Source organism: Rhinolophus ferrumequinum, chromosome 14 (assembly GCF_004115265.2).
Source record: "Rhinolophus ferrumequinum isolate MPI-CBG mRhiFer1 chromosome 14, mRhiFer1_v1.p, whole genome shotgun sequence".
NCBI lineage: Eukaryota > Metazoa > Chordata > Mammalia > Chiroptera > Rhinolophidae > Rhinolophus > Rhinolophus ferrumequinum.
In genome coordinates this window covers 2,498,852-2,526,303 of record NC_046297.1, presented here as the reverse complement: position 1 = coordinate 2,526,303, position 27,452 = coordinate 2,498,852, and the positions used below count along the sequence as shown (strand labels likewise).

Here is a 27,452-nt window from a genome sequence, read left to right as displayed (position 1 = left end):
TCGCTTCCTGGGCTGAGGATCACAGCTCATTGCGGAGGGTGTGACTGCCGCCAGCTGCGTGGCAGAGAAGGGTGTTGGGTGTTGGTGGGCTGGGAAAATGGCACCCTCCTGCTGGGGTGCCCGTTAGCATCCGTGGTTCCCCCACATGGTGCTGACACCCTCCACCACCACCTAAACCCTGAGCGGGAAGAGCAAGAAGAAAAGCACGTGGATACCTGGAAAAGGAAGCCCCTTCTTCTGTGCCTTTCAATTTTCCTGCAGCGCCCCCTGTTGGCAGACACTAACATTGGCAATGGCAAAAGGGCAACGTTTATGAGATCCAGCTCCATTATCACAAAGCAAGAGAGAAAAAAAAGATAGATTGAGAACTCAAAGGCAATGAATTGATCATTTCTGGCAGAGAGGTTCAACCCAACATGGCAATTATAATGGTGTAATATTCTAATATTAACTATCAGGTGTTTGAAAATTCTAATACAGACATTTTATTTTCTTACAAAAAAAAAAAGTAGTAATAAATATTACAGCGGAAAGTTCCACAGATGTGTAACATTCAATTCAAAAACTATCTCCTGGGTGACCACAAACACCGTTTCTTTTCAGAGCTCACAATGTAGTGAGATAGACTCATAAGTGGTCAATTACAGTATAATATGTTCAGGTCGAAATATTCACAAGAAGTGATATGAATGCGCTCTATACACTTATGGCTAAACTCCGTTAAAGCAAAGAGATGAATTGTACACTACCGGATTCTGACATGAATCCTCCTGGAATACCTTACAATACAAACTCCAGTGTCAAGAAATTCGGGCCGATTAAGTCCAAAGAAGGAAGACAGGAATGATTAATGGAATAGAGAGATCGGTTTGTGAAGGAAAAGGCGAACAGAAATCAATCTATATGATTAGCTATGAGCCAAGAAGATCAGGGAGCTGACAAGCATGAGTCCAATACAAATACAAAAAGACCGCAAGCAACAAATAGCAGAGTAAGTGGAATTTAGACTAACTCAACAAGCTTTTTAGTTGGGGAAGATGTGGAGCTTGAGTTCGGCCTGTAAGATGGCTGCATATTCAACAGAAAGAACATACGACACATGTGGACAGATGGAGACCTCGAGCAAAGCCCCCTAACAGGAAACTTCTGTTGGGCAACCAGTTGGGCTGATGAAAAACACTGTGTGGAGTTACAAGAATACCTCTCCCTCTGAGAGCAAGGGGTTTTTCTGTGCCACACAGGGAGTAGGAGCTGGACAATGCTGAATGATTTCAGGAGATGCATTTTGGAGAACACTGAAGGTCGAAGATTCTGAACATCACCTTGTAAGCCACGGAGAGTAACTGGAGCATTTGCTGTTGTTATTTGATTATTTTGGACATTTGGTAGAAAGAATGCTAGTGATTATTAGCAGCATACATGATGGATAGGAGACGTGGAGATACTTGGGACCAGGAATACCGGTTGGGAGACGATTTCACTGGTCCAGGCAAGACTGTATATCTTCAGGCCAGTCTTCAAAATAGCTAGATATTTGGTTCTCCTGCTTTTATACTTATAGTTCTCTTGCCTAATGCATCAGGATGTTTATAAAAAATAAATTTTCACTCTCATGGTAGCCTGGAATTTTATAAATCCTTTAGGTTCCTGCTAGCCACCTCCACCATTCCAAAAGTCCTTAGTAGTAAATAATATTTTGTCAGTGAAATTTAGACTAACTTATTTCACTGGTTTTGAATTTTGAATCTATGTGTGTACTTGTAGCCACTACACACACACACACACACACAACTCTGAAGTAATTTTATGTATATGTATTCCCTACAGTGAAAATGGACAGTTTTGTGCACATAGTATCTTAGCAAAGTTGATAAATCTGTTCCACTGTATGTACATACACTGACAGTTGGAAACCTACACTTCGTCAATGATGAGTTAGAACCAGGATCTGTAGATGTCTCTGAGGACACTTCTGTCACCATGGAGAGGTACGCTCTGGACGTTTGGACGGCTGGCCCGTGCTCTAACTCCTGCCTTCCTGGCTCCCCTAGGTATGCTGAAGAACAGCGGTGCCAAAGGGAGAGAATCAATGTGGGGAGGCACGGTCCACCATACTTGCTCCACATTTTTCTACCACTAGTCCTTGACCATCGTGGGCTACCTGGTGAACACTTACTTGTCAAATCCCTCTTCTTTTACAAGGACCCATGCCGTGTTTGATACCAGCGCCCCATTAGCCAATCCTACTTCTCTCACCCATAAGCTCTCACAGCAGTTTTCATTTTTATTCTGGCATTTATCAAATTCTGCTTTGAATTATGGTCCTATGCACATTTGTCTGGTCCCTTATGCTTAGACTGACATTCCTTTAGGGTCGAAGCCATGTTCTGCCAATATTACCCACAACTCCCAGGACTGTGCGTACAGTAAGTGCTCAATAATTGATTATTCAGTTTAATTTAGAGAGCCAGATACAGTAATTTGCAAGGCAGGATGTCTGTTAAGAAACCATTAAAATTCTCCCTCCTGGAGCTAAGAAGTTTATTAATATTCTTCAGATTATATTTTAATGAAGTTTTGTGATGGAAAATAACAAGAAATACTTTTGTGTGTTAGTCTACTCATATGAAGCCAGTTTTATGAATTCAAAGGGATTAGATAAAATTGATCTCATATATTGCAAAACCCAATGAGTTGTGATTTCTTCTTCTATAAATGAAAAAGTTTAAATGAAATTCCAGGCAACTTACTCAGTCTCATTTGATCTTCAGTAATAAAGAGAATGTGTGTGTGTCTCTAAGCAATTACTTTACCAATTCTGATATCTCATTAAATTTTGAGAGAATCCGAGCAGAGTAAAGGTACATTGAAAAGTAGAATAAAAGTCATAGCGTATACCAGATACAAAAATGAAAATACAAAGTATTTGTTTGTGTTAAATATTCAAAACTATTGTTTCACTGTTCTACAAAGTCAAGTACCTACCCCTTGCTTCTGATCATGACCCCAAACGACAAAAACTTTGACATTTACTAGACAACACCCTGAGCATCTAATGTATTGTCATTTTGTTTTTAGTGGCCTAAGAACCAGATTGTCTTACAAAAGAACTGAATGAAAACTGTAAAAGTTCCTCCTTAAAAAACAAAATAGGTTAGCCCCTCAGCATAATAGCACCAGTCTTGGCTTGTGAGCGCAGAAAGGGGGATCTTTTTTAATGAGCAAGACAAGCTTTTTTTCTGGCAGTAAAATTCTAGGATCCATAAAATACCTTAGAAACCTGAGTAGGACTCCTGGAAATGCCATTTTTGACAGCTCCTTTCCGATAGAGGTTCGCTCAGAAAGAAAAGGGAGGGATTTTTATGACAGCGATAGAATCTGTGGGAGGGAAAGAAAAGGAAACCGGATTGAGGAGGGCAGCAGGAACACTGAGGAAAGCCTGAGTGATATGAATCACACTTGCCCTACGGTAATGTCTCTTCATCTCCTTGAATCTCTTCTTCCTTCCATGGAAACCCAGCTTGATTTTCCAGCTCCTGACCTGAGCCGATGACAACCATGACGACTTGACTACTAAAAGTCTAGACCATGGAGACAAAAGCAGGCTTGCTGTGATTCCCAAAGTCTGCTTGTACGTGTCATTACATTTTTAACGTGGCGGGTGACGTTGAGTCCGTGATGGCTGACGGTGGGACCTGGGGGTCAGACAATTCGGTACGCTGAGCTACCCGCTCCTTCTTGTAAATACTCCTTAGCAGTCAGGATCGAATAAAAAATAAGCAGGTCGGACAAGAGGGGTTAAGCAGCCACTGAGAAAAATAAAAATGAATACTTTTTTTCTCATGCATTTTTAAATTTCCGGAAGGCTTTTAAACTTTTGAAGTATTCCCTAATAGTATCAGACACATCTGGAATCATTACTGCCATTTACATTAGCAACACATGTATTAATTGGTACATGTGTCATATTTCCTTCTTGCTATTAAGCTCTGCTGTCTAACGTTATAATATTTTTTAAAAAAAAAGTCTCAGAGAAAAGATCATAAAACATAATTACCATTTCTCAAGTGTCCGTCAACAGATGAATGGATAAAGAAGATGTGGGACACATACAATGGACTGTAATTCAGCCAGGAGAAAGAACGTCCTGCCATTTGCAATATCGTGGACGGACCTTGAGGGCATCAGCCAAAGTGAGACAAGTCAGACAAAGACAGATACCGTAGGATGTCACCTACAGGTGGAAACTGAAAAAGCAAACTCAGGAACAGAGAGCAGAAAGGTGGTCACCAATGGTGGGGAAATGGGGACATGTGGGTCAACAGGTACAAACTTCTAGTTATAAGATGAACATATACTTTAAAATCATTGAACATAAGATAAAATGGTGATTACTCGTGATGAATGTGAGTAAAAGTAGCATAAATTTAAACAAAAAGTGGTTATATACAGAGGATGCCAAAAAATATATACACATTTTAAGAAAGGAAAAAACTGTATTAAAATTGTAATACTCAATATATACTGATAACAAAAGATGAGTACAAGTCATGTTTAACTTCTGCAATTACAAGAGGTGCTCAAAGTGGTTCCCATCAGCGTCCAGACATTTCTGATTACGGCGAACTACTGCTTGGGCAACACTGACCAAAGTGTCCACTTGTATGCATTTTTTGGGCACCCCAGTATAGTATATATATATATATATATATATATATATATATATATATATATACATATATATATATATGTACATATATGTGTGTGTGGATATATATATATATATATGGTGTTATATTCTTCAGTCATAAAAAGGAATGAAATTCCATTATGTGTTATAACATGGATAAACCTTGAAAACATTATGATAACTGAGTTAAACCAGACTGAAAGGACAAATACAGTAGGATTCCACTTAGATGAGGTACCAAGAATAGGCAAATTCATAGAAATAGAAAGTAGAATGCAGGTTACCAGGGACTGGGGGCAAGGAAAACAGAGAGTTATTGTTTAACAGGTGCAGAACTTCTGTTTGGGATGGTGAAAAATTCTGGAAACGGGTAGCAGTGCTGTTTCCACAACATTGTGAATGTACTTAATGCCACTGAATTCTATACTTTAAAAGGGTTAGGATAGTCAATTTGATGACAATATAAAAATAAATTACTGAACATTAAAAATAATTACTTTCTTATAGTACAGATAGTCCATTCACAATGAGATTAAATTTCTTCCAGCTTGGGGAGGGTTACACAGTGTCATAAAAAAAGCCCCACGCGTGGGTTCAGAATATGTTTTCTCCAGTCTCAGCTCTGTCACTTACTAGTGATAAAATTTTAAGCAAGTCACTGAGGTCCTTTGCACTTTAGTTTCTTTCAGTTACAGTATCCAACAGAGTTGTTTTGAGGACTAATATTAAAAAGAAATAATGCCTATGGAGTGTTTTGTAAAATCCAACAACTATATGATTGAATGGGGACAAATTTTATTACATATTCCTTTAAAGAGATCAATCATAACAATCTTATTACAGAAATGCAATTATTAATTCCTATTTATATAACTGAAAATATTAAGTTATTGTTGGTAAGATTCAGCCAAAGTGGCTTTTTAAAAAAATGTTTCTCTATGTGAAGTATTGAATCATACATTTTTAGACTAAAAAAAAGCTGAATTTCTGAGGGCACCATATTCCTGTGTACCATTCTGATAGTGAATGGGTCAGTAAGCCTTTCCATTTATGTTATTTCTATGCCTTCTATTCATTATTTAGCCTCATTGTACTTACCTTAGGAAGAAAGGATAACAATATTATACCCTGTCTAAAAAAAAATGGGCTTCGGGTATTAAAAAATGTGATCTGCTACCTGCTCTCATATTCCATATTCCAGTCCAAACCACAAAAACCCTCCTCAAACCTCTTCGTCAGGGATCTCGCAGTTGTTTGACACGGTGCTGTACCCAAAGCAACGTTACCTTGTAAAATTCTTGGGATACATAATTACATTGGAAAAGAAATATTTTTAAAGTAACCTAACTTTCTTGCTATCACATCATAAATTAATACCAACATCATCAGTGTGGTGGAAACAAATGTCAACTAATTTTTTCTTTGCCCTTCCCCTAGTGGTTACGTCTTTGACTATGATTACTACAGAGATGATTTCTACAATCGGTATGTCAACTTTTCATCTTCATTTCCCTTGGATTTAAATGACCTTTTAACTATTTTGTACATTTCATTCACAGGCATTCTTGATGGACATGTTTCAAATAATATTTTATAGTCAAAATAAAATAAAATGCTAAGTCTCCAAAAATACAATCTAGATAGAGTTTCCTATTTTCATTATACTTACTGAAGTATAGGGCTTCTTGGACCTTTCAGACTTTGGCGGTGCTTAAGCCTCAAATTTGGTTTCTGATATTTGGATAAGATTCCAGAGGTTTCATTAACCAATATTATTTTCCAGGTCTGTTGTTGACTTAGAATTCTTCAAGACTGAGAGTTTTATAAACTCAGAAAATGACTGTAATCTTCTAAAATGCATCTGCTTTCATATGACACATTGAAAATGCCAGATTGGTTCGATTCAGTAAAAACTATGGACAGTTCTTGCTTTGCGTAGGACTGTGAGACCATAAAAGGAAACCATGCAAAGTGATGTAATCAGTGTGTGGGGGGGGGGGGCGGAAATGGGATTTTTTCCATGATCTTTGATTGTCATAACATCAAAAACTCTCTTACTGTTGGTAAATATAAGGGAATTACAGTAAAACTAATAATTATTTAGTGCACTGTAAGGTAAAGCAGTGAAAATATTGAGAATTAATGTGTTTTATTTCTTTGTGAAAAAGACTTATCAGAAGTGTTTTGAGCGGTGCTCTCTTTCTTCTGGTGTACCTTACGGTACAGAGCTAGTTTGTTTTGATGTTTGGTGAGTTGTCGGACTCCTTGCGAGGTTGGATCAACTTGGACGGTTTATCACTGTTGAACAGTCTGTCCCAGAGTTCATCGGTGCGTAGCGCTTTGCCAGGTCCTCCTTCTGGGACATCTCCAAGCCCTTTTCATCACGTCACAACCACTTTCCATATTTATGTCACAATGCTTGCTTTTATTAGATTCCTCCGGCTCCATATCTGGAGTCTCAAATGGAAGTGTGTCAGCAATTCCACAGCCAGCTATTTCTCCCATAATTCCATTACGTTTCACTTTAATTTTGCTTCCAGTGTTATCCCTCTTCCATTCTCTGCTGCACTTTCATCTTTGTTAACCAATTCCTTCTTTGGCTTATCCATTTTTGTAAAATACCACATGGTTCACCATGAGGGGACACTGCAAGGTCCATATTGCAGTCTTTTGTGACCTGAGTGACAGAGGCACAGCCACGGGTCCCTGAGGGACTTTGAAGGAAGTGGTGACTGATGCCTGACCGTCAGGCATGTCTGTTATTTGCATAGTGATTTGTGGACTAAAAACCTAGCACCCAATATTGGACTTTATGAAATGACTCACCATTATTGTCGCAACTGACAGTTGATTTCTGCTGGTGGGGGACTTGTGTTATTTAAATAAACAGTGGCAGTGGAAATTCAGACATAGGCAAAGTGAGGGCTGACTAGACATAGATCATTAGACTGGATCTGTTAAGCTTTATATTATAAGTTCTAGTCAAACAAAGAAACAATCCCAGAGTGTAAACAGTCAAACTTGGGGAGAGAGTTTGTAGACATTTAAATAGGGAAGATACTCTGTGATCCCTTGTCAGGGTCTGGTCCTCCGCTCCAGCCACACGGGTCCTTCCCGAGTCCCACAAGGACACCAGGTCCCCTCTGCCTCAGGACCTTCCTCTGAGGTGCCCCTCTCTTCACCCCTTCTTCCACCTAACTTCATGCTGCAGATCTCAGCACAAGCACCACTCTCACACTCAATTAGGCCCTCTATTCCCTTCTCTCAGCAGCCCTGTTTCTTCAGCACTGCGTTTGGATCCTTCTGCCGTGTCTCCTTCTGCGGTGACAGTCTTTGATTCGCCTCCACCTTGCTTCCTCTCGGGGCAGGGAACGCGCTCAGTTTCGCTTATATGTGCTTCCTCGGCACGTTCCTTGTGTCTCCCACACAGTGGACACTCAGTTGTGTTATTATCAGTTCATCTCCTTACAGTCAGAAAGATGCGGGTTTCCCCGAGATCCCACAGTTAATTAGTGACAAAGTGACAATCGTACCCTCCTTATTTAGATTCAATACTAATTGTGTGAATATGCACAACAGGGCACTGATCTCAGGCTCCGGAAGTTAAATACAAAGGAAGCAGCCTTCCTGAATGTCCCCGGATGTCCCACACCCATCCCTGCACTGCTGTGGTCACCTGCAGAGTTAGCGAGTCACTCCACTGGTTACTCTGAATATGAACCTTTAAGGGTGATTTTCTCAAGTCATTTCCATCATTTCTATGACATATATTCTTTTAAATATTAAGTAGCTTGTAATCACTTATCCTAAAAATGACAGCCTTAAAATAACCCCTTTTACTATTAAGAAAAGATAACATTTAGACAGTCTTCAAACTATTTGAACATTTTAGTTTTTGACAATGCTAAAGACATTCTCTAATGCAGCTTTTGTTTCAAGTTGCAGAACACTGTCTTCATTGCTATGAATGAAGTTTTCAATTAATATACGTTGTTTCTTAGTCTGTCAGTAGGAAACTGTTTTAGCATTATAACCTCTTAAATATTTTCTAACATGTGTCTCCCTTTTATACCTAAAGAATATCTAGCTAAAATGGAGTTTGGTCTAGATGGCAAAAGACCCAACTTCTGGGCAAGTAATCAGGTTTTAGTTTTATCATCTTTAAAGGGAGGCCAAAATCTACATATTTTTTTACTGTGTATAAATTATAGCTCAATAAAATCATTAATTAGATTAGATATTAGATAGATAGATAAGATAAATAGATGATAACTAGAGATAGATAGATAGATACAAGATATAGATAAATGATGATAGATAGATGATTGATAGATAGATAAATAGATGGGTGATATCTCTTATCCACCAAAGAGCAGGAGCTTTAATCGCCAAATAACTACAGAGCCCGAAGTTTCCAGATGAGTCTCCACTGCACAGAGAAGCTAACTCTGAACAATTTCCAAATCACTGCTTTGTCTTACATAAAATCTGCTTGGCACGTAAGTGTACAGATGAGTGTGGTTGTATCGCTACCCGACTGTCTGAGCAGTCTGTGCTCTCATCCGTTTGTTTCCCCTTTTTCCGCATTTGGTGGAGAAAGACCTAAGCACCCGCCACTAGTGGTGTAGTTGGCAGTGCCCTGTGAGTTTGGTTCCCATGAGTGGAGAGGCCGGACCAGATAAACAGCTGAGCTGTGCTGGCAGTTTATCTGCAGTGATTCCTCTTCAGTAACACTGCTTATATTCATGATTAATTTCTTTTCTTCTTCTTCTTTTTTTTTTTTTTAACTAGCGGTGCATACTTGGGCAAGTTATCTCATACCACAAACCCTGTTGTCTCATCCATGCAGTGAGCATGAAATGAAGTCCTGCCTCATAGGCTGGGTTATGCCTGGTATGTTTCCAGGGCTTAGTCACTGTTAGCCTCTCAGACCAGTGACAGTGGCCACTGACAGTGACGGTGAGTGGGTGTCTTCTATTCGTGTGGCAGTGTCCCTGTGACTGAGAAATAAGCTGGATGGCTAGCTGTCCTTCCATAATAGTCCATTGTAACGCCTCTGGATTGTTCTGTGTTTATTGTTTTCCTCCTTCTGCTCCCAGAGCACTCCACTTGCAAGTGACCTGCAGAGAGAGAGAGAGAGAGAGAGAGAGAGAGAGAGAGAGAGAGAGAATTCAGCTATTTCCTTTAACCCCAAGCTCTTTCGTTTTGGGTCAGGAAAACAGAAATCCCATAGTTGTATTTCACAGGGACAACCGTGTGTGGAAATCTAAGTAGGTAGTTAGGAACTGAAAACCATGACCCGGTATAGCCAGCGGCTGCAGGAAACAGCCAGCCCGCTCCGCGGCTGGGGAAACTGAGAGAGAGGCTGGGACTATCAAATTTTAAGGCAGTAAAGGGACTTGGAGAGCTGGAACTGAGTAGGAGCTCCTGCTCACCTGGTGCCTGCTGTGTCTGAGCCCGGGGGTGTGGGGGCGGGGCGCGCCTGTGGGGCTGGAACCCTGACCTCTGCGAGGGAAAGAAGAGGCTGTTTTGCGGGGGTTGCCTGGTGCCTCAAACTGGATTTAGCTCCTGCTACTAGAAAGAATCACTGCTACCAGGGTGAGGCAACGAGGCAGGCGTGATGGTAACAGGAAGCCGGAGCCAAAACCGAAGCAGGACGTGGACAGGAAGGACCAAGCTGTCTCTTCTGGATCCATCTGGCGGTGTCCCCTCACGTCCTTGATAGGCTGCGCCCAGCCAGGAGCCAGGTGGTCCCTCAGAAGTGTGTGGTTTGCAGCCCCCTGACCTGCTGTGGCTCAAGGTGGGACTGAAGCTGACAGATAAGAGCTTAGGAACTGACACACGTGCACAGAGTGTTTGTTGTGTCACTGCAATTAACCCCTGGTCATGCGCAAAAGGTACAAAAAGTTCACAGACTCAGCCTGAAATGAGGACAGCAAGGAAGTAAGTTTATTCAAGAAGAAAGAAGCCGGCCTAGACGTTGCTGGGGCAGAGGACTGCACCTAGCTTTAGGTTCGCTTTTCCTTACATAGGAAAGTGGAGGCAAATTTCCTTATGGCAGGAGGTGTGACGCACAGACTGAGGTCATTCAATTGACATATGTTGGTTACATAACTAGTTTCTTTCTACACATGCTCTTTCCCAGAATGCATACAGAAAACACCCACGGGGGAGGGGCTAAGCCTTAATGTTCTTTCCATTCTAATTGCGTTATAATGAGGCAGTTCGGTCGGTCGTACCTCCTCTTCATGAGGGTTTGGACATCTTAGACTTATTTCTAGGGGATGAGCCTGGGCGGTTCCTGGGGCGGGGATGCAGGCCTGGGCAGTCCCCCTTCAGGCTCACTTTTATTAACCCTTTTCTGCCTCTTCAGTGTTGCCATCAGATCTCTGCTTCATTTGGGGATTCTAATGTGCATATCTGGGGATTTTCAACCCTTAGCTAGTTTTAAACGTTAGGAAAACTTCTTCCATCTTATTGTGGTTGCTTAGATGCATTAGCCCTGCAGTAACTTTTCCAAAGGCTAATTTTATATCCCTAATTTCAGGGATCATGAAGCGTATCACTAAATAATAGACTCGTGTGGTTTTTCTAAACTTTTATTTTTTTATATTATACAAAGCATTGCCCAGTAATTAATTTATACCATTCGATGGCATTTTCTTCTAAAAGGTCCAGTATGGCTCTGAATAAAGAGTATTACATGTTATTAAAACGAAACATAAATATTTATACTCTTCCCAGTAAAGGAAAAGGAGATGTGTGCCTAAAATTATATTGAATCCCCCCGGGGAGTATTTTCAATTTCTGAGATATTAGCAGTTTTAAGCCATTGGTTTTTCCACAGTGTCAGTTGATCACCTCCAGGAAGGAGGAAACTTCTGCTAATGGAGAAGAAGAAATGCCGTAGGCACTTTGTCGCATAGAAAACTTGTCCCTCGTAAATAATTCAAATGGACATGGTTCCACTCTGGAACACTTTGACCTCCTGTAAATTAACAGAAGAGAAGCTGCTAGGGATACATTGCTGCAAAAACTCTACGTCCAGTTGTGGTTGTTTCAGGTCGTTGATTACAGAGCACAGTATGTACTAGTGAACCGTATTAGCAAAAGGCAAGGTCTGTTTCATTATGCAAATTTAAATGACCATCTGGTAGAGTGGTAGTCCACTTAAAACATTGGGAAGTAGCAGCATGGCACGGTTGACAAAGGGCACGATTTGGAGGTAGAAGACGTGAATTTCAGACGTAGGTGCAAGAGCTGACTGGTGAAATTTGGGCAAGTCACCTCCTCCCTTTTTCACAGGTTTCCTTCATGGTCAAAATGGCTTCACAATACCCACGTTGCAGAATTATAAGAATTAAAGAATCATTCCATTGCTATTCAAATATATGTTTTTAATCACTCAAAGCTGTATACAAACGATAGCAAATAACAAAGTTGTATAAAATAGAAAGATTCTAGTAAGGTCAACATATTGCAAAAAAAAAGATCATTCAAGATTTCAATCAGCTTGCCTTTAAAAGCATGTTCAGGAAATATTTACACAAGGTCTGAGGAGCAGAGGAGACCTCCCTGAAAATCTTGGAAGAGTTTAATGACAAAAAAAAAAAAAAAACAGAAAAAGAAATTATTCATTTACTGGTCTCAAGTGAAGTGTGCCTTTAAAAATTATGTTTTGAATCAGTTGTCACCAAAGCGTACCTGAAGTCAGGGTGGAAATTATAGACAGATTTTTATGAATTTTTGAGTAGTTCAAACAGTATAGAAAACAGATAGAGTAGGAAGCTATCAGAGTCATTCATGTGGATTTCAAAAAAATTTAAAAAATAATTAGGCACTTTAATTTGGTTTCCTAGACGAAACTTAATTTGGTTTCCTAATCTGTCAGAAGTTAAGCAAACCGAAAAGGAGAGTTCAAGTTTGAATCATGACACAGGGGAAGAACTTCTCTGGTCCTCTTGGTTATTCCCTGCTGATGGGCCCCAGAGAACATGGCCATATATTTGTTCTCAAGGTTTGGCTCTGGGCAGCCTGGTGACGTAGCCCCTAGTCCAGACCACATATTTTTTGTTAGCATTAAACCACACAGTGACTGTAAGTGTTGATTCATCAGTAAGAAAAATGAAGAACTCTTTTGCTGAGGGAAATTTAAAAGAAAAAAGATAATTGCCAATTCTTGAAATCAGTTTCTCTAAAACGAACATTTAGTATTCAGTGACAAAATACTATGCAAATATTACATCTTCAAAAATGTTTCTTGAATTTTAAAATCACAGGAGTTGACAGTGAAAAATAGGTGTTGAGTCGAAAGTCCGTCAGGCAATGATTTGTTAAAAGGTGTGGCATCTACCTGAGAAAATGCACCACAGCAAGTAAACATTAGGAAGACTATTGAGCAGGCTTAAGAGTGGTTTTAATATACACCAAAGAGAATTAGCCAGAATACACGATTGTACATATATTATTTTTTCAATTATGTGAAAAATGTGGATAACTTTTTGTGGAATGTGGAAAAAAGATTAGAGAATGATAGTAGTTGTTTTAGAGTGTGAGAGTGGGAGTTGTGGGCTTTTTGTTTTTGGTGTTTTTTTCATGTATTTTTCCTAAAAATGTTGCTTTATTATTGTTAAAGCTTAATAATACCAAGCTTTACAAAAAAACAAGGATTCAAAATTATATTCATTTTGTATGTCAACTATATTCATTTTGTATGCCATTAAATTGCCTTTGTCCAAAAAGTAGCTATTATTGGGATAGCTAATATCCTTATTCTTCCTAGAGGCAAGTTACATCTATTTTTATCGAATAAATTAATATATTAAAATTATTTACCAGTTTTTAGCACTTGGTATTTAATAAAATTACATGTCTCAGATATTATTAAAGCAAACAAAATTCCAAACAAGAAATGGGCACATGATGTGCTCATCAAATGAAACAACTTAAATCCTCAAATTTCCTCAATGGGTCGCTCTTATTAAAACCTGACTATGTTGATTTTATTTACTGTTTGAGAGAACGTATTTAGAGTTCTTATTTTAAAATAGACCTTAGAGAATGCAGAATCATGTTTGGCTTCATTATAAACAATTATCTACTTGATTGGTAAATATTAAAGGAAAAACAGTACTCTTGGGTCTTTTAGAGTTTTCACTTTAAAATAGACCTTGGGGAAGGAACAATGAAGGAACTTCATGATAAATCATTAGTTATCTGACCCATAAATACAGAGGAAAACATACTCTGATAACGCAATATTAGGAGAAATGAAGAACCATGAAAGAGAAGGAGAGGGTATATAATTCTAAGAGAGGAATGTACAAAAAGAGAGGAGGAAGGAAGAAATGTTAAGTTTTTAAGTGGCCTTTGAGATGTGGATTCCATTTAATTCAATTGGATTGCAATCTCTGTTGTCCTTCTATAATCCTAAATGGACCGTTCCCTTTGTCTCAACACTATTTCCCAATCTAATACTTTGTAAAGGAAAGATTTCTTTGGGTGTCGATACACAGAATTCTGATGAGAAAATTAATGCTTGGGTCTCCTTCACAAGCTGTCTCTCAACCACTTCCCCCTGCATTTAGAAGCACCCCGACATCTCACTTTGTAATCCCAGAAAACCTGCCCCTTCCTTTCCTTACCTTGTTCTGTTTTTATGCATTAGGATAATATCCAGTCTTCCTTGCTTTGATTTCTGGTCAACTCAAGTGTGCCCGATGAAAATTAAGAAACTCCCCAACTCCATTAAATTTTGTAAAATTAAATACTATGCCCTCATGTGAAGTACCCATACCTTTCTTTAGCTTTGTTTTGTAAATTACATATCACTTTTAAAATGTTAAGTTCTGGTCCTGTGTTATCCTCCCATCAGCATGGCAGAAAGAATTGGTAAAACCTTTCCTGATTCCTTGGTGAGAAAGGAGTCTTGCCCCTCCTTTGAAGCAACTCACCAAAATACCCAGAGAACAGGTGCTAGCCTCTGTAGGAATTGCCAACAAAAGGCACAATACATACTGAGTATGTTACTAAAATGTATGTCACCTACTAAAAGTATGTCACAGACACAACTGTCTTTTCTCAACATCATGTCAGGCCTGGCCAATCCTGGAGGCTTTGCAACCCTGGGCTGGGGGAAGCAATAGAGATATTGATAGACATTTCTGTTCCCTATAAAACATTATTGAATTGCCTTGTAACTGAAGTAGAATGAATACGGTGGCTTTATTTGGCCTGCAGTTTCATCATTGCGTTCTTACATAAATACGTATGTTAGTGCACTTTCGGAATTTTCTTAACCCAATTTATAGATTAGCTTATTGAATGCACCTGCTAAATTGCACTTTCACGGCCTGGGAACGGTCCTTCCAATAGACCTTGCCTTTCATCTCAAGCGGCATCGTCCACCCTGGAAGAGATGAGTCAATGGCTGTATTTCTTTCTCCTGCAATAGCTTTGGGTGTTGTAGCTCAGGAAAAGTACCTTCGTGTTTTGGTTCACTGACTTAAGGTGCTCTGTGAATTCAACTTATAAATAAGTAACGTAGACCTTGTTTTGTGATGGAAATGACAGCAGGTTTAGTTGACCTTTTTCATCTTCCCGCCCGGTGGTGCAGGTGGTGTTTATAACCCTTGCCAGCCTCCCCCTGCCTACAGTCTTTGAAATAAGAGTATGTGGTGATCTCCTCGACCTGTTCTTTGCGAGTTCTTCGGCTCTAATGGACTTGGCTTATTCGCAGAGGATGGCACCTCCCTTGAACTCTCTCATTTCATTTCTTTCTGTTTTCCAGACATCTCTTAGATTTTCCCCAGCATGTTTCCAAAACATTTTTGAACACTTTGGCTGTCTAATACCAGAGACATTCCTGTACTAAGTTCTGCTTTAAATGTGGTTTATATACTACTTTTTCCCAAAATGAATGAATGAATATTTGGAAACCAGCCTATCTTAATTGTTATGGTATTTCATATCTTACTTTCCACAAAGGAATTGACCCACTTTCATCTGTATGTGTAAATAAGATGTAATTTTGAAATAACCTATTATAAATGGTTCTTTGCATTTTCTTTCTGTTCTGGTTTTCTCATTTCTGACTTTCGTATTAGGTTATTTTTATTGACCGCTTTAAAGCAATTATGAGAAGGTAATCGGTGTAATGGTGTCACAGAAAAATATGTAACTATCATCCTTCTAAGTCAATAATACTATTTTCTTTATAATGGATAACATAATAACACATCTGGTTCACTGGCAAATCATTTTAAAAATAAATGAGTATATATACCCTCATATTTTTTCTCTGCATTTTTATGCTTCTCAAATGTGCTCAATCACACAGAATTTTGTCATCTGTGTGTACACCGTATAAAATGAAGCTTTTGAACCAGTGAATTGCATATTTATATACATGAGTAAATACTCTTATACTCTTTCTTATTCCTCTCATTGTTTAATGGAAATGCATTGATTGTGGTGAATATCATTTTTCACTCTTTAGCAAAAGCTTCTAAGAGTTTCATTGGTATTCCTCTTTGTTGAAGAAATTTTCAGCAGCTGACTACACAAATACTTCTAGTCTCAATGTGCACATCTAGCAGATGGTCAGAATAATAAAAAGATACCCTGACGGATATTGCCCACCAGTACTTTACACAACAGAGTTTGGTCCTCATGCTCACGCCATTTCAGTCCACCTTGGTCTCCATTTTTCTGTAGTCCAAGGAGCCTTCCCTTACTTAGGAAGTCCTGAGAGAGAGGTGTGGCACCGTGCTCATCTGTCTCTCACGGCTTTTTCTCTACCTGAGTCTCACTTCTAATTTCTCTTTTTTCCTATGAGCTGTCTTCTGATCAGGCAACAATTTTTTGTCTTGTTGTTCCCGATTCTGCATGATCTTTCCTCTCTTCAGACTAGTGTGCTAATAAGTGTGATATGTAAGAGGAAGATTTCTGTTTCTACGAAGGGTAAATCTGTTCAACCAAGCAAAGCAGGAGCCTTGAGCAGGAAGGTCAGCGTGACTTCAGTGGGTTGCATGGCATCCTGGGAGCAAAGCCCCTGGTCTTGTCATACCTTCCAAATGAGTTCACATGGGAGAGTCACATGCTAATGTCCACATAGACTAGATTTTCATTTCTTTTGAAAAATGAATTTTCCAATAAATACCTGTTTCTGAATATGAGAGAACAGCAACGATAACAGAAAACCCTTTACTGGAATTTTGTACAAGGCCATTCTCTTAATCATTTCACACAGTTGATGGCACACGGGGCATAAGCCAACTCTCACGGTGTTTGTGTCTTGTGAAGGTTATTCGATTACCATGGCCGCGTGCCTCCACCTCCCCGCGCAGTAATCCCGCTGAAACGCCCCAGAGTGGCTGTCACCACGACTCGCCGGGGAAAAGGAGTGTTTTCCATGAAAGGGGGATCGAGACCAACCGTCAGTGGGTCTTCTTCATCAGGCTCTAAATGTAAGTCACTTCCTTGATTTTGTTCCCTTTTAAAGAAGGGTGGGGATGCATATCATTGCATGAATGCCTACGGTCAATAAGTTAATCAAATAATTGTGGAGTGTCTGCTGTGTACAGAGGACTAGAGACATAAAACATGGATGAGAAAGGGCATGTGCTTTCCACAACAATACACTGTAGGGGGAGAGAGACACAAACCTGACGGGCAAAAACCCAGGACCTGTTTGAAAGCTCTTTCTTCAGCACAAATAATGAACTCTTGGCCCACTTGTGACATGTTACAGTCCTGAAAGGTGAATAAACAAGTCCACTTCTGAAGAAGTGGGACCTACTGTCTTTGCAGAGACACATTATGCAAAATTAGTGCATGTTTGAATATTTGAAAATGCACTGGGATAATTAAGATAGGCAAAGTATATAGTAGAGATGCTAAAAGCGCAAATTGACATACTGTTCTAAATCACTATTGGAGTTCTGTCTGAAAACATACTTAATGTCATAAAAAATAAAACAGTGTTCACGTAATGTTACATTAGTAAAAAGCAGAGACACAAACTTTCCAACTAAACCCGCTTCTAAATCTGTACATAGATGGATGCAGAAAAAACCTGAATTTATTAGAATATTATTCATAAGGAAAGGAGAGCAACGTTTTCTGCATGCTTTGAGATTGCATTCTAGCAGAGAAGAGACAGACAGTAAGCAAACAAATGAAAATGTGAGGTGTTACACGGTATATTGTCACTGTGTCAAAGAATTAGGTAAAATGAAGTGACAGAGAAAGTGGGAGTGATCTATTTCTCAGGATAGTCCTATGACCACGTCTCAGAGGACTTGGCATTTGAGCAGAGACCTGGAGGAAATGCAGAGGTGAGACGGTGCGCTGTGAAGCTGGCAGGGCAGAGGGCAGGACCACCACAGGCATGTTAAAATTAGAAGTCAGGGAACAACAAGGAAGCCAGCGAGGTGCGCCAAGCGAGGGAGGGAAATGTGGCTGGAACAAGACCAGAGAGGAGGGAGACGCCAGTGCAGTTTGCCAGGCCATTGTAGCGGCTTTGTAGCTACTCTGCAACCCCAACCCTTTAAGGGAAGTAAGGCAAATACTCTCACCCGATTTTATTGATGAGTAAATGCAAAGTCATGTAACTAAACTAGTTAATGGTAGAGCCGAGAATGCAACTCAGACCACCTCATTCTCAACGCCGTATGCTCGATTTACTGGAGCACTGCCCTTTACTTTTTAGCACCATCAGACATACTAAGACGGAATCACTGTGGAAATACTTTGACATGAGAATGTGCAGACAGTAGTTGGGGAAGCAGGAACGCACTGAGGCTTCTGGTAACTGACAAAAGTGTGGCACGCTCAGAATGTGACTGAGAAATAGACTTACCTAGTATTACCTACATAGCAAATTAAATAGAATTTGCAGACCCCTGTGTCCTTACTTACCCATTTATCTATCTATTGCGTGAGTAGATAAATAGGAATTCCCTTTTTGAGGGTTAGTAATAAAAGAAAATGGGTTGCTGAGAGAATCTCTAAACAGAGTCCTATGTCCTCTCATGTTATTGCCTAAAGCTAAGAAAGTTCTTGAATTTGGTTCTTGCTGTGGAAAATTGAACATTGAATGGCCTGCTTGGTTATAGGAGACTTTTCCCACATTATAATATTAACTTAATTTGAAATAGAAATACTGTAAGCATCTATGGCCTCCTTGCCCTGTGGTCACTTTTAAAACAAAGTTTATCCATGGGAGCGATGCTGGGCCCTTGGCCACAGCAATTCCACGTTGCATGAGAGTGTTCTGAGCTGTGAAAGCACCTGGCCTCCCGAAGTGCCAGAAGCACTCCTCAGTCTTTGTAGCAACTAGAAACACCCTTGTCCATGGTACAGCTTGGACAATTTCCCATTCTTCTTTCAGAATTTTTAATATGACTACATTCCGCTGAGGAGAAAAACCATGCCAGGAAAAAATATACTAATGCGATAATTTTCCAATGTGAAAGAGTGATCAGTGTCCAAAATGGATGACTCTTTTAGAAGTTAGATTGCCACTCGCCGTTTCTGTCCCTTTTCAAATCAACTTGAACTAAGGCTGTCATCAGCTTGTCCCATCCCACATCCTGGCGTCGTAAGATCAAGAGGAAGTAATGCTGCTAGGAGACATTTTACAGCGGAGAAGACATGCCTACCTGTGAGCGTCGGCGATTGTTTCTCAGTGGGGAAAAAATCAGTGCCCTCTGGGAAAGATAACCGATTCAATGTCTTTAAATAATGAATTTAAATTCTAATGTTTCACAAGGAAAACTTTAGTAGGTTTCGATGCCTTTGGGGGTCCTGTCAATGCCCTTCGATAACAGAATAGGTGACACCAAACAGGAAATTAAAGACAGTTCAATTGAATTTATGACATAGTTGTTGAAAACCTACCCCAGCACTAAGGAAGTGGTGTTGTGCTGGGTTTTTCTCCCCCAAAACAGCCTGTGATTTAAATACTGAGTGAAAGCATCAGTCAGAGAAGCAATGCTAATATCAGCATCCATTATCCTGAGCAAAATATATATTCTGCTCTCAGGTCCTAAGGGAATTCCTGTTGGCCAGAGGGATCAGACAAGTCTTCACCGAAGGTACTCAATTGACTTGAGAAGGGCGGGTGGCTTTGGAAGGAAGGAAGCGGAGAGACTCCTGCTTCCAGGAGACTGAATGCAGGTGGAGAATCCCTGAGGCCCTGTTGTCAGATGGCCTGGGATGAATCCATGTCCACAGCGTACTGTTACAGTGGCCCTGGAGAGATCCTTTAACCCCCTGTCTGCCTCTATTTTCTATCTGGAAAATGGAAACAATAATACTGTGGATCCAATAGGTTGTGAGAAATTTTATAAAGAGAGTAGTAAACCCTGCTCAAATCCCAACCTGGTATTAGATACACAGCAGCCCAACCAAAACATTTATAATGTATCTATAATAAATACACGCATTTGTGAGCCTCTCTGCGGGGCCTTCTCACTAGGCTTTTATGTGGCTCCTTAATAAAACCAGATTTTAAAATAGAAGAAAGGCCAATAACAAAATGTCCAACAATATCTGTCATCGAAGATGGTTTTCTCAGTCCTACATTTTCCTTTGTGCTCCACTGACAGCTCCAGGAAGGGTCACATCTTTCCTCTATGGGATTATAAAAGCATGTAAGCAATACGTCCTCTCGACAAATCTTAGTCACGTTTCTTACCTTTGCTTCTTCTTCTCTGCTCTTTTCCGAGATCTGGTCCTGATAAGCAGAGCCTCAACCACTCTAGTAGCCTCTTAACTCGTTGTCTTGACCGTATGTCCTCCCCAAACCCCTTTAATTCCACATCCAGCTGCAGGATTATTCTACACTAACTGCATTGTCAATCCCTCATTCAAAATTAAAAATGACTACCATTTACCAGGTAAGAATCCACACTCTTCCGTGCGCTTCCCAAGATATACCAGGTGTGGTACTTCCATTCCCAATTCCCCACCCCTGAAGCTCGTCCTGGCTTACCTGGACAGGGTCTCTCCAAGTCCCACTCAGGTCATGCCAGTCTGACGAAACTAGTTGCACTCTTCTCTGCTACAAGGGCGTCATCTGTCCTCTAGAGCAAACCAATCGTTCATCTTCCTGTTGTTCATCTGTCTTCCCTCTATGGGACGTAAGGCCGTCTGCCTCCTGTTGTACTTATTTGTATGCACATCTAATCTTACATATTTATGGAATATGTGTCACCAGTGTTATTTTTGCTTTTCACATTTTACTTTGTGTTTTTCACCCATTTCACTGTTGGCTATGAACTACATCTTTAGAAATGCTGTAACTAAAAGAAAGCTAGTTATAGACTATCTTGAGTTTATACTAAGAAGACCCACCTACATTTGAACCTGAACTCTACCTGTTCAGACTATTCTGTCCCATAAAGTCGTTATGTGAAGTCATTATAGGGCTCTGAGAATGTCATGTAGATTGTCAGGTTCTCAGGTTTCTTACTGATGACGTAGGGTATGTAAAAGTGATTGATGAATTAAGGTCTATGCAAATTATATTATTCCTTTATTTTTATGTAAATAAGTTATCAAAGGCTGGAGGAAAAAATAAAAAGAGTCGTATCATTGCTAAAGTCCACGTGGTTGCAAACATTTTTAAGTTTTCTAAATAGCTCATAGAGAGCAGGGTGCTGGTGAGGGACGGCGGGTGACTCTTTAGAGCACAGTGTCTAAGGCGTGGCACTGCGACCGTTGGGATCGGATGAGTCTCTGGTGTGGCGTTGGAGGCTGACCGGCACATTGTGGGACACTTAGACCAGATGCCCACTAGATGCCAGGAGCACCACAGATTGGTGCTCAGATTGTCTCTGAGTCATGACAATCCAAATTGTCTCCAGGCATTGAAAATGTCCCCTCCAGGGCTCTGTTCCCCTCTCTTTAAGAATCACTGATGGGGACAGGTAGCTGAGGAGTCTTTATTTGTCTGTGAAGACACTTGACCTGCAGAGGATCAAAATGAATTGGAATATTTTTCGCCACGTGAATCTGAGAGGCACATGTTTTTCCATATCGGCAGATGGTATCATCCTGTGCGTGTCAACTCCTTTTCAGACTGTATCTCGTGTCACAGCAAGAGGCACAGACGTGACTTTGTTGACTGTATCAGAATATGATAATATGTGTCACCAAATCGATGAAGTATTTAGAGAGAGACGGTTGAAATGGTTTAATACGACTTTCTTTTTCTTTTTTCCTAACTGAAATACTACAGTGACAGTTTAGGGAAAATATTTAAGATTATCTGTACGATGTAACCTGACTCCTAGCTTCTCCTTGTGTCTGAAAACAAGCTGAAGTAATTTATCTTAGGAACTTTGTTAGTTTTTTTTTTTCCCCATTTCTCATTTTGCTGGTCTTGAAGAATAATTCTAAATTCAAGCCCTATAACCACTCATAGAAAAATGAATTCTAATATTCAACTGGACAGCCACAGATTTTTATTATGACAGTGTGCTTTTTTTTGGTCTGTAATTTGTTTGCAGTTTTTTGTTGTAGAATTTATGTAGAGGAAAGGGGTTCGCGACATTTTATCTTTCGAAAATAGTGGGACTAAGACACCTGTGATGCGTGTAGCGTCAGCTGTGTATTAGGACAAACTCATCCTATGTGTTAACTTAAAAAACCATGTCTAACTCGTTGCTCCCACATTTACTTTCCTACCTTTGATCTCTCCCGTAAACTCCAGACTCCTGTACCCATCGGCCTACTTACTTACCACCTGTATTTGGCATCTCACAGTTAACAAGTCTAAAAACTCCGGACCTTCCCCTCAACCTGAGCCCCTTGGCAGCCTTGGCCCTCAATCTTTAAAACATCCGCGGGTCCCATCTACCTCTTACCACCCACCCGCCACTGCTTGTCCCAGCCAGCCTCCATCGTCTGTCCCTGAGGCACTTCCACGGCCTTCTTAGGGAGCTCGCTGACTCCACCCTTGCCCGCTCCCGTCTTTTCTCGCTCACAGTCAGAAGGATGCTCTACGAACCTGGCCCTTAGCCCCGTGTCACCCAGAGGCAAAGCCACAGTAGTTACTTTAGCGCAAGACTCTGCGCAGTCTTCTCCATACCCCTGCGCCCCTTCTCTCTGCCGGCCTGAGCTCCTCCCCACGTTCGCGTCCCGCTCCCGCCACACCGGCCTCCCTGCCGTCCCGGAGACACCCCACGCACACGCCGGCTCTGGCCTTTGTGCTTATCGTTCCTCCGCCTCCCACCGTGTCCCTCCCACTACCCGCGGGCCGTCCCATCACTCGTGCCCCAGCCCCCCTCGTACTGGGACTTTGCTCAAATGTCACCTTATCAGTGAAACTGTCCCTGGCCACCCTTTAAAATGACAGGTCTCGCTCCCCAGCCAGATCTCCTCTAACCTTTTGTCTGCACTATTTTCCCCATCCGTGTGTGTGTCTGTGTGTGTGTGTGTGGAGGTGTGTTCATTATAGTTTGAAACAGTGTAGTCTGTTGTTTAAAACACTATAACCATCGAATGATACATATTGTTACACTACTATTAACTAGGCTTTGATATATCGGTGTTTATTTGTGTTAAATGTACACTTATAAATAAAATAGTTGAAAGCCTTAAAAATTATATATATATATACATATATATATATACACACATACATATACCGGTGTGCCAAAAAAAAATGTATACACACGACTTGTCTTTATCTTTTCTTATCAGCATATATTGAATATTACAATTTTAACACAACTTTTGCCTTTCTTAAAACGTGTGCATGTTTCTTTGGAGCTTTCTAGTATTTACATTTGTGTATTGTCGTCTCCCACCCCTTGGTGGGCATTCCATGGTTTCAGGGACCTCGTGTCTCTCCTTTGCTAACGTATGCCCTGCTCCTGGGTCTCCATAATTATAGTTGAGTAAAGAAGTTAGACACTGGCGTTCAAAGTCCAGAGCAGCTCCTGCTCGTGTCAAGGAGAGAGACGCTGGGATGAATGTTCCTTCAGTGTCATTGGATGAAGTTGTGGAAGGAGGGTGAGTCTGATGGACAGAGAGCCCCAAGCGTGAGGGTGACTGCTCAGTTTGGCAGCATTTGAGCTGGGCGTCGAAGGACTAAAGGGCAGGGCCAGGTGGAGGAGATGAGCAGAGGTGTGGGTGCCTGGAGACAGACGCCCGGCAGGGGTCACGAGCTCTGTGACAGGCCGCAGAGCATCCGGAACACAGCAGAACGGGAGGCGAGGGGAGGTGGCCGGGGCCCCCGGGAACTGAAGTGGTTTTCTCTGATTCTAACACTCATAACTGCAAATTGCAAATCTCATAGTCTTCAGTAATTAGATCTAATTTTCCCAAGCTCCTGGGGGACTTTTACATAACAATTGTATAACAGCAAGTTGATTAAAAGTATTCAGTATTATTCTTAGGGAAACAGACACTCCTCACTCTTGCTATCTAATGTGCTATATAAACAAAGGCATTAACTCCGATGTGTCTTTAAAGAGGAGGATAGAGTTTGAAGAGTTGAGGGAAAGTTGGGAAAAAATGCAAAAGGGTTGTTGCCAGAGGCATGTGTTCTTTCCTATTCTGTTATCAAAGTGCTTCTGCCTAAGGCGTATTTCCACACGAATTTTCTTTCCTTCCTGCTTGCTTCTCTCTCTCAGCATTAGACAGTCAGCTCCAGTTTGGTGCCCAGCACACCATGGCTTTCAATCAGCTGTGTTGTTGGTCTGGCAGAAATGGGTGGGCACTGAGAATACCGACATGTACACATCCCTACACATTTTCTGGCATTTTCTAACGTCTTACTGAGCTAAGTTCTATGAAGAATGCAGAGAGAGGGAGAAGGAAGGAGAAGGGAGGGAGGCAAGGAAGGAGGGAGGGAAAACAGGAATTGGATGCCCTCTCTCCATTCAGAGTTTCCTTGTAGAGAGCCTATAATGGGGTAAATCCATTAGTATGTCTTGCTTCAGACAACTGTGCAATAGTCCTTCTTTTGTTGTGTTATCAGAAACCAGAATAGCTTATTAATCGTGAATCTGACTAATTTTTCATGGGTCTGGTCTAGGATGAGAAGACAGAGAGTTTCCGTTAGGTACTGACCTGAGTCAGGGTCTCTTCTTAAACATGTGACTGTCATTGTTAATTAAGGAGGGCAGACCTCCAAGCCCAGGACTTCATGCTACAGGGGCCTCATCAGGAAGAGAAGGCGCTTCTTCAAATGCAGAAAACGTTCGAAAGCATGGCCCCTGCAAGTCAATGTCTGATCAGATCGCCGCTCACCAGGAGCGTACAGCTGAACGTGAAGAGTAGACACGAAAGGAAACATCCACAAGTAGTGTGTGTGTGTGTGTGTGTGTGGCAGGAGGTGTGAGATGCCCTTAGATGGGTGACAGCTGAGACATGCCTCGCCTGCTGGGCGAAGGAAGAATTCATAAAAGAGGCAAGACTTGCAACGAGCCCCCAAAGGCATGCGGTGTTTTGATAGACATGTTCGGGGGAGGGAGGGAGGCTTCGCTGGGGTAAACGTGTAAAGAACAAAAATCATCTCATAGCAACACTAGTGTCTCCTGCTCCTATGACTGGTGGGGCCTGAGGGTGTTGTGTGGGCGTGGTGCCGTGTGGGCTTCGTCTCAGTCAGTTCTTAGAAGAGGCCTCAGGTAGAGGATGGAAGTCACAGAGATGACGAGCCTGAATCTTAGCAGTGACAAGTGACTCCCAGAACCAGAGCCTGTCAGCTTCCACACACTATTTGATCAGCACTAACTGTTCTGTTCAAGTGAAGGACTTTGCTTTGAAAAGAAAGGGACTACATACCTACAGCTAGACTTCGGAGCCGACCCTGAATACCAGTTTAAAAAGTTGGTTTGTGCCTGTACGTGGGTTTCTGGGGTTTTTTCATAGATATGGGGACATGCTGGAAGTGTCAGCAGGAAGGCTTATGGCTGAGAAGTATTACTTAGAGGGCACTACAAGAGGCCAGGCAGACGAAAGCCTGTGAAAAGAAAATGGACAGAGCTCCTTGGAACGTAAGGATCATCTTAATCCTGAAGTAACTTTTGTTTTTGGGAAAAATATCAGAAATCAAAGTTGCTAAGATTTTGGAAGTTCTAAGTTGAGAAATTCGTCGCTGTAAATATATACATCTAATTGGATAGAGTCAGTAAAAACAGACAGGGAATTGCTGTAACCTGCCAAGCAGGAGAGAAATTAGCAGGGCCCAGAAAGTAGCAAAAAGGCAGAGGAGAGAGAGAGAGAGAGAGAGAGAAGCTTGTCAGATACAGAGGTGGCTCACTCATGCCAGGAGTTCCACCTGGACGCCAGCCAGGAAAGCACAGAGCCGTCTAGTCCATCTGAGTGCTCTCTGTGACCTGCTCCAAGAAAGGGGCCGGCAACCTGCTCAGGTTGCAGACAGACCCACTGTGACCTGGTGGGCCAGGACATAGGGACAGAACCTGTCCGCTCCCATGCTGGTTGTCTCTGAGCCTGGAGAGTATTCATTAATGAGACCCCTATTTTATAACGACCTTGCTTTGACCTTGAGCATTCCTACATCACTAGACGAGTCTAGACATAAAGGAAACGTTGGAGCCCTGGACAAGTAGATGTTCCTACTCAGTGAATCCAGGTTTCTGGTTGGTTTGTAATGTAGTTTCTATACAATGAGGCATCTGGGGCTTATTTGTTTATGTTTTTGAAGGAGATAAATAAATTTAAATTAGTCAGCTCCGTTCCCTGGATGGAGAGGTGGTTCCACTTCCTAAGAAATCTATTCTGTGACTTTCCAGCCACAATCCCATTTTTCCTGCACTGAAAGCTCATATTATACGATAAGATATTTTCTATTAAATTTGATAGGTTTAAGTAAAACTACATGACATGCTTTCATCAAAAGGAATGGAAATCATTCTTCAAAGCAGAATCAATTTGCAGTTGTGACAGATGATGTTTTGCAAATTTAGCTGCAGTTCAACAATGGCACTTTTATGTCTGAAATAATTGACATGAGGAGCAATTCTCTAGTTTAAACTGTGCTCTGTTGGCAGTTGGGTTCATAATGGGAAACACTCCATGGGATGCCCGATTCTTACAGGTTTTATTTTGCAAACTACTTTGCATTATAAGTAAAAAAAAATAATAATAAAATAAAATAAATTATGAAAAATGTTTGATTTTATAATGGAAAATGTTTTCTCATTTTTCTATTGGAAAAAAATCTGTTCTTCCTTTGAGCAATTAGTGTATATTGTTGCATAATTTATCATATATATTATATCATATATCTTAGTTGACAAGTAGCTCTGTTTCAAGGAAGCGTAGATTGCATTTAGTTTGTTTTATTATTTATAATAAATTTCCTGAAAACTAAAGAATCAAGTTAAATCCTCAATTTCTTCCAAAATTTCCGGGGACTATCCAAGCTGAGATCGTTATAAACTTGAAAGGAAAAGAGACGGAGAAGAGTGATCGCTGATGTCAACAGCTGTGTCCCAGGCTCTGAGCGCAGCTCTCGCTGAGGCACAGACACCCCAAACCCCTCTAATGAAAGTGCACAGGCAGGTGTAGCTGTTGCATGGTGACACCTTCAGGTTCTGTCATTGGGGAGGTCTGTGACAACGTTTCCAATGGCTCTCATCCAAATGAGAAAATAAGAACCGTGCGGTGAATTTTTCGCTAACATATTTCATTCAAATTGTTGTTTTGTAAATATGAGATTGTCCTTTTCTTAAGCCCTTTTCTCCATAATTATTCTAGTTAATAACAGGATGTTGGTGTTTTA

At 40.9% G+C, this 27,452-nt stretch overlaps 1 protein-coding gene across 13 annotated transcripts in view; it reads left to right on the top strand.

Moving 5' to 3' along the window:
- Positions 1 to 27,452, top strand: part of RALYL (RALY RNA binding protein like) — a 499,528-nt gene that overhangs the window by 435,637 nt on the left and 36,439 nt on the right. For all 13 annotated transcript variants that reach the window (XM_033126911.1, XM_033126900.1, XM_033126901.1 and 10 more), the window contains 2 exons: positions 6,128 to 6,175; positions 16,994 to 17,157. In XM_033126911.1, coding sequence (XP_032982802.1) covers positions 6,128 to 6,175; positions 16,994 to 17,157 — 212 coding nt within the window. The remainder of the gene's footprint in view (positions 1 to 6,127; positions 6,176 to 16,993; positions 17,158 to 27,452) is intronic.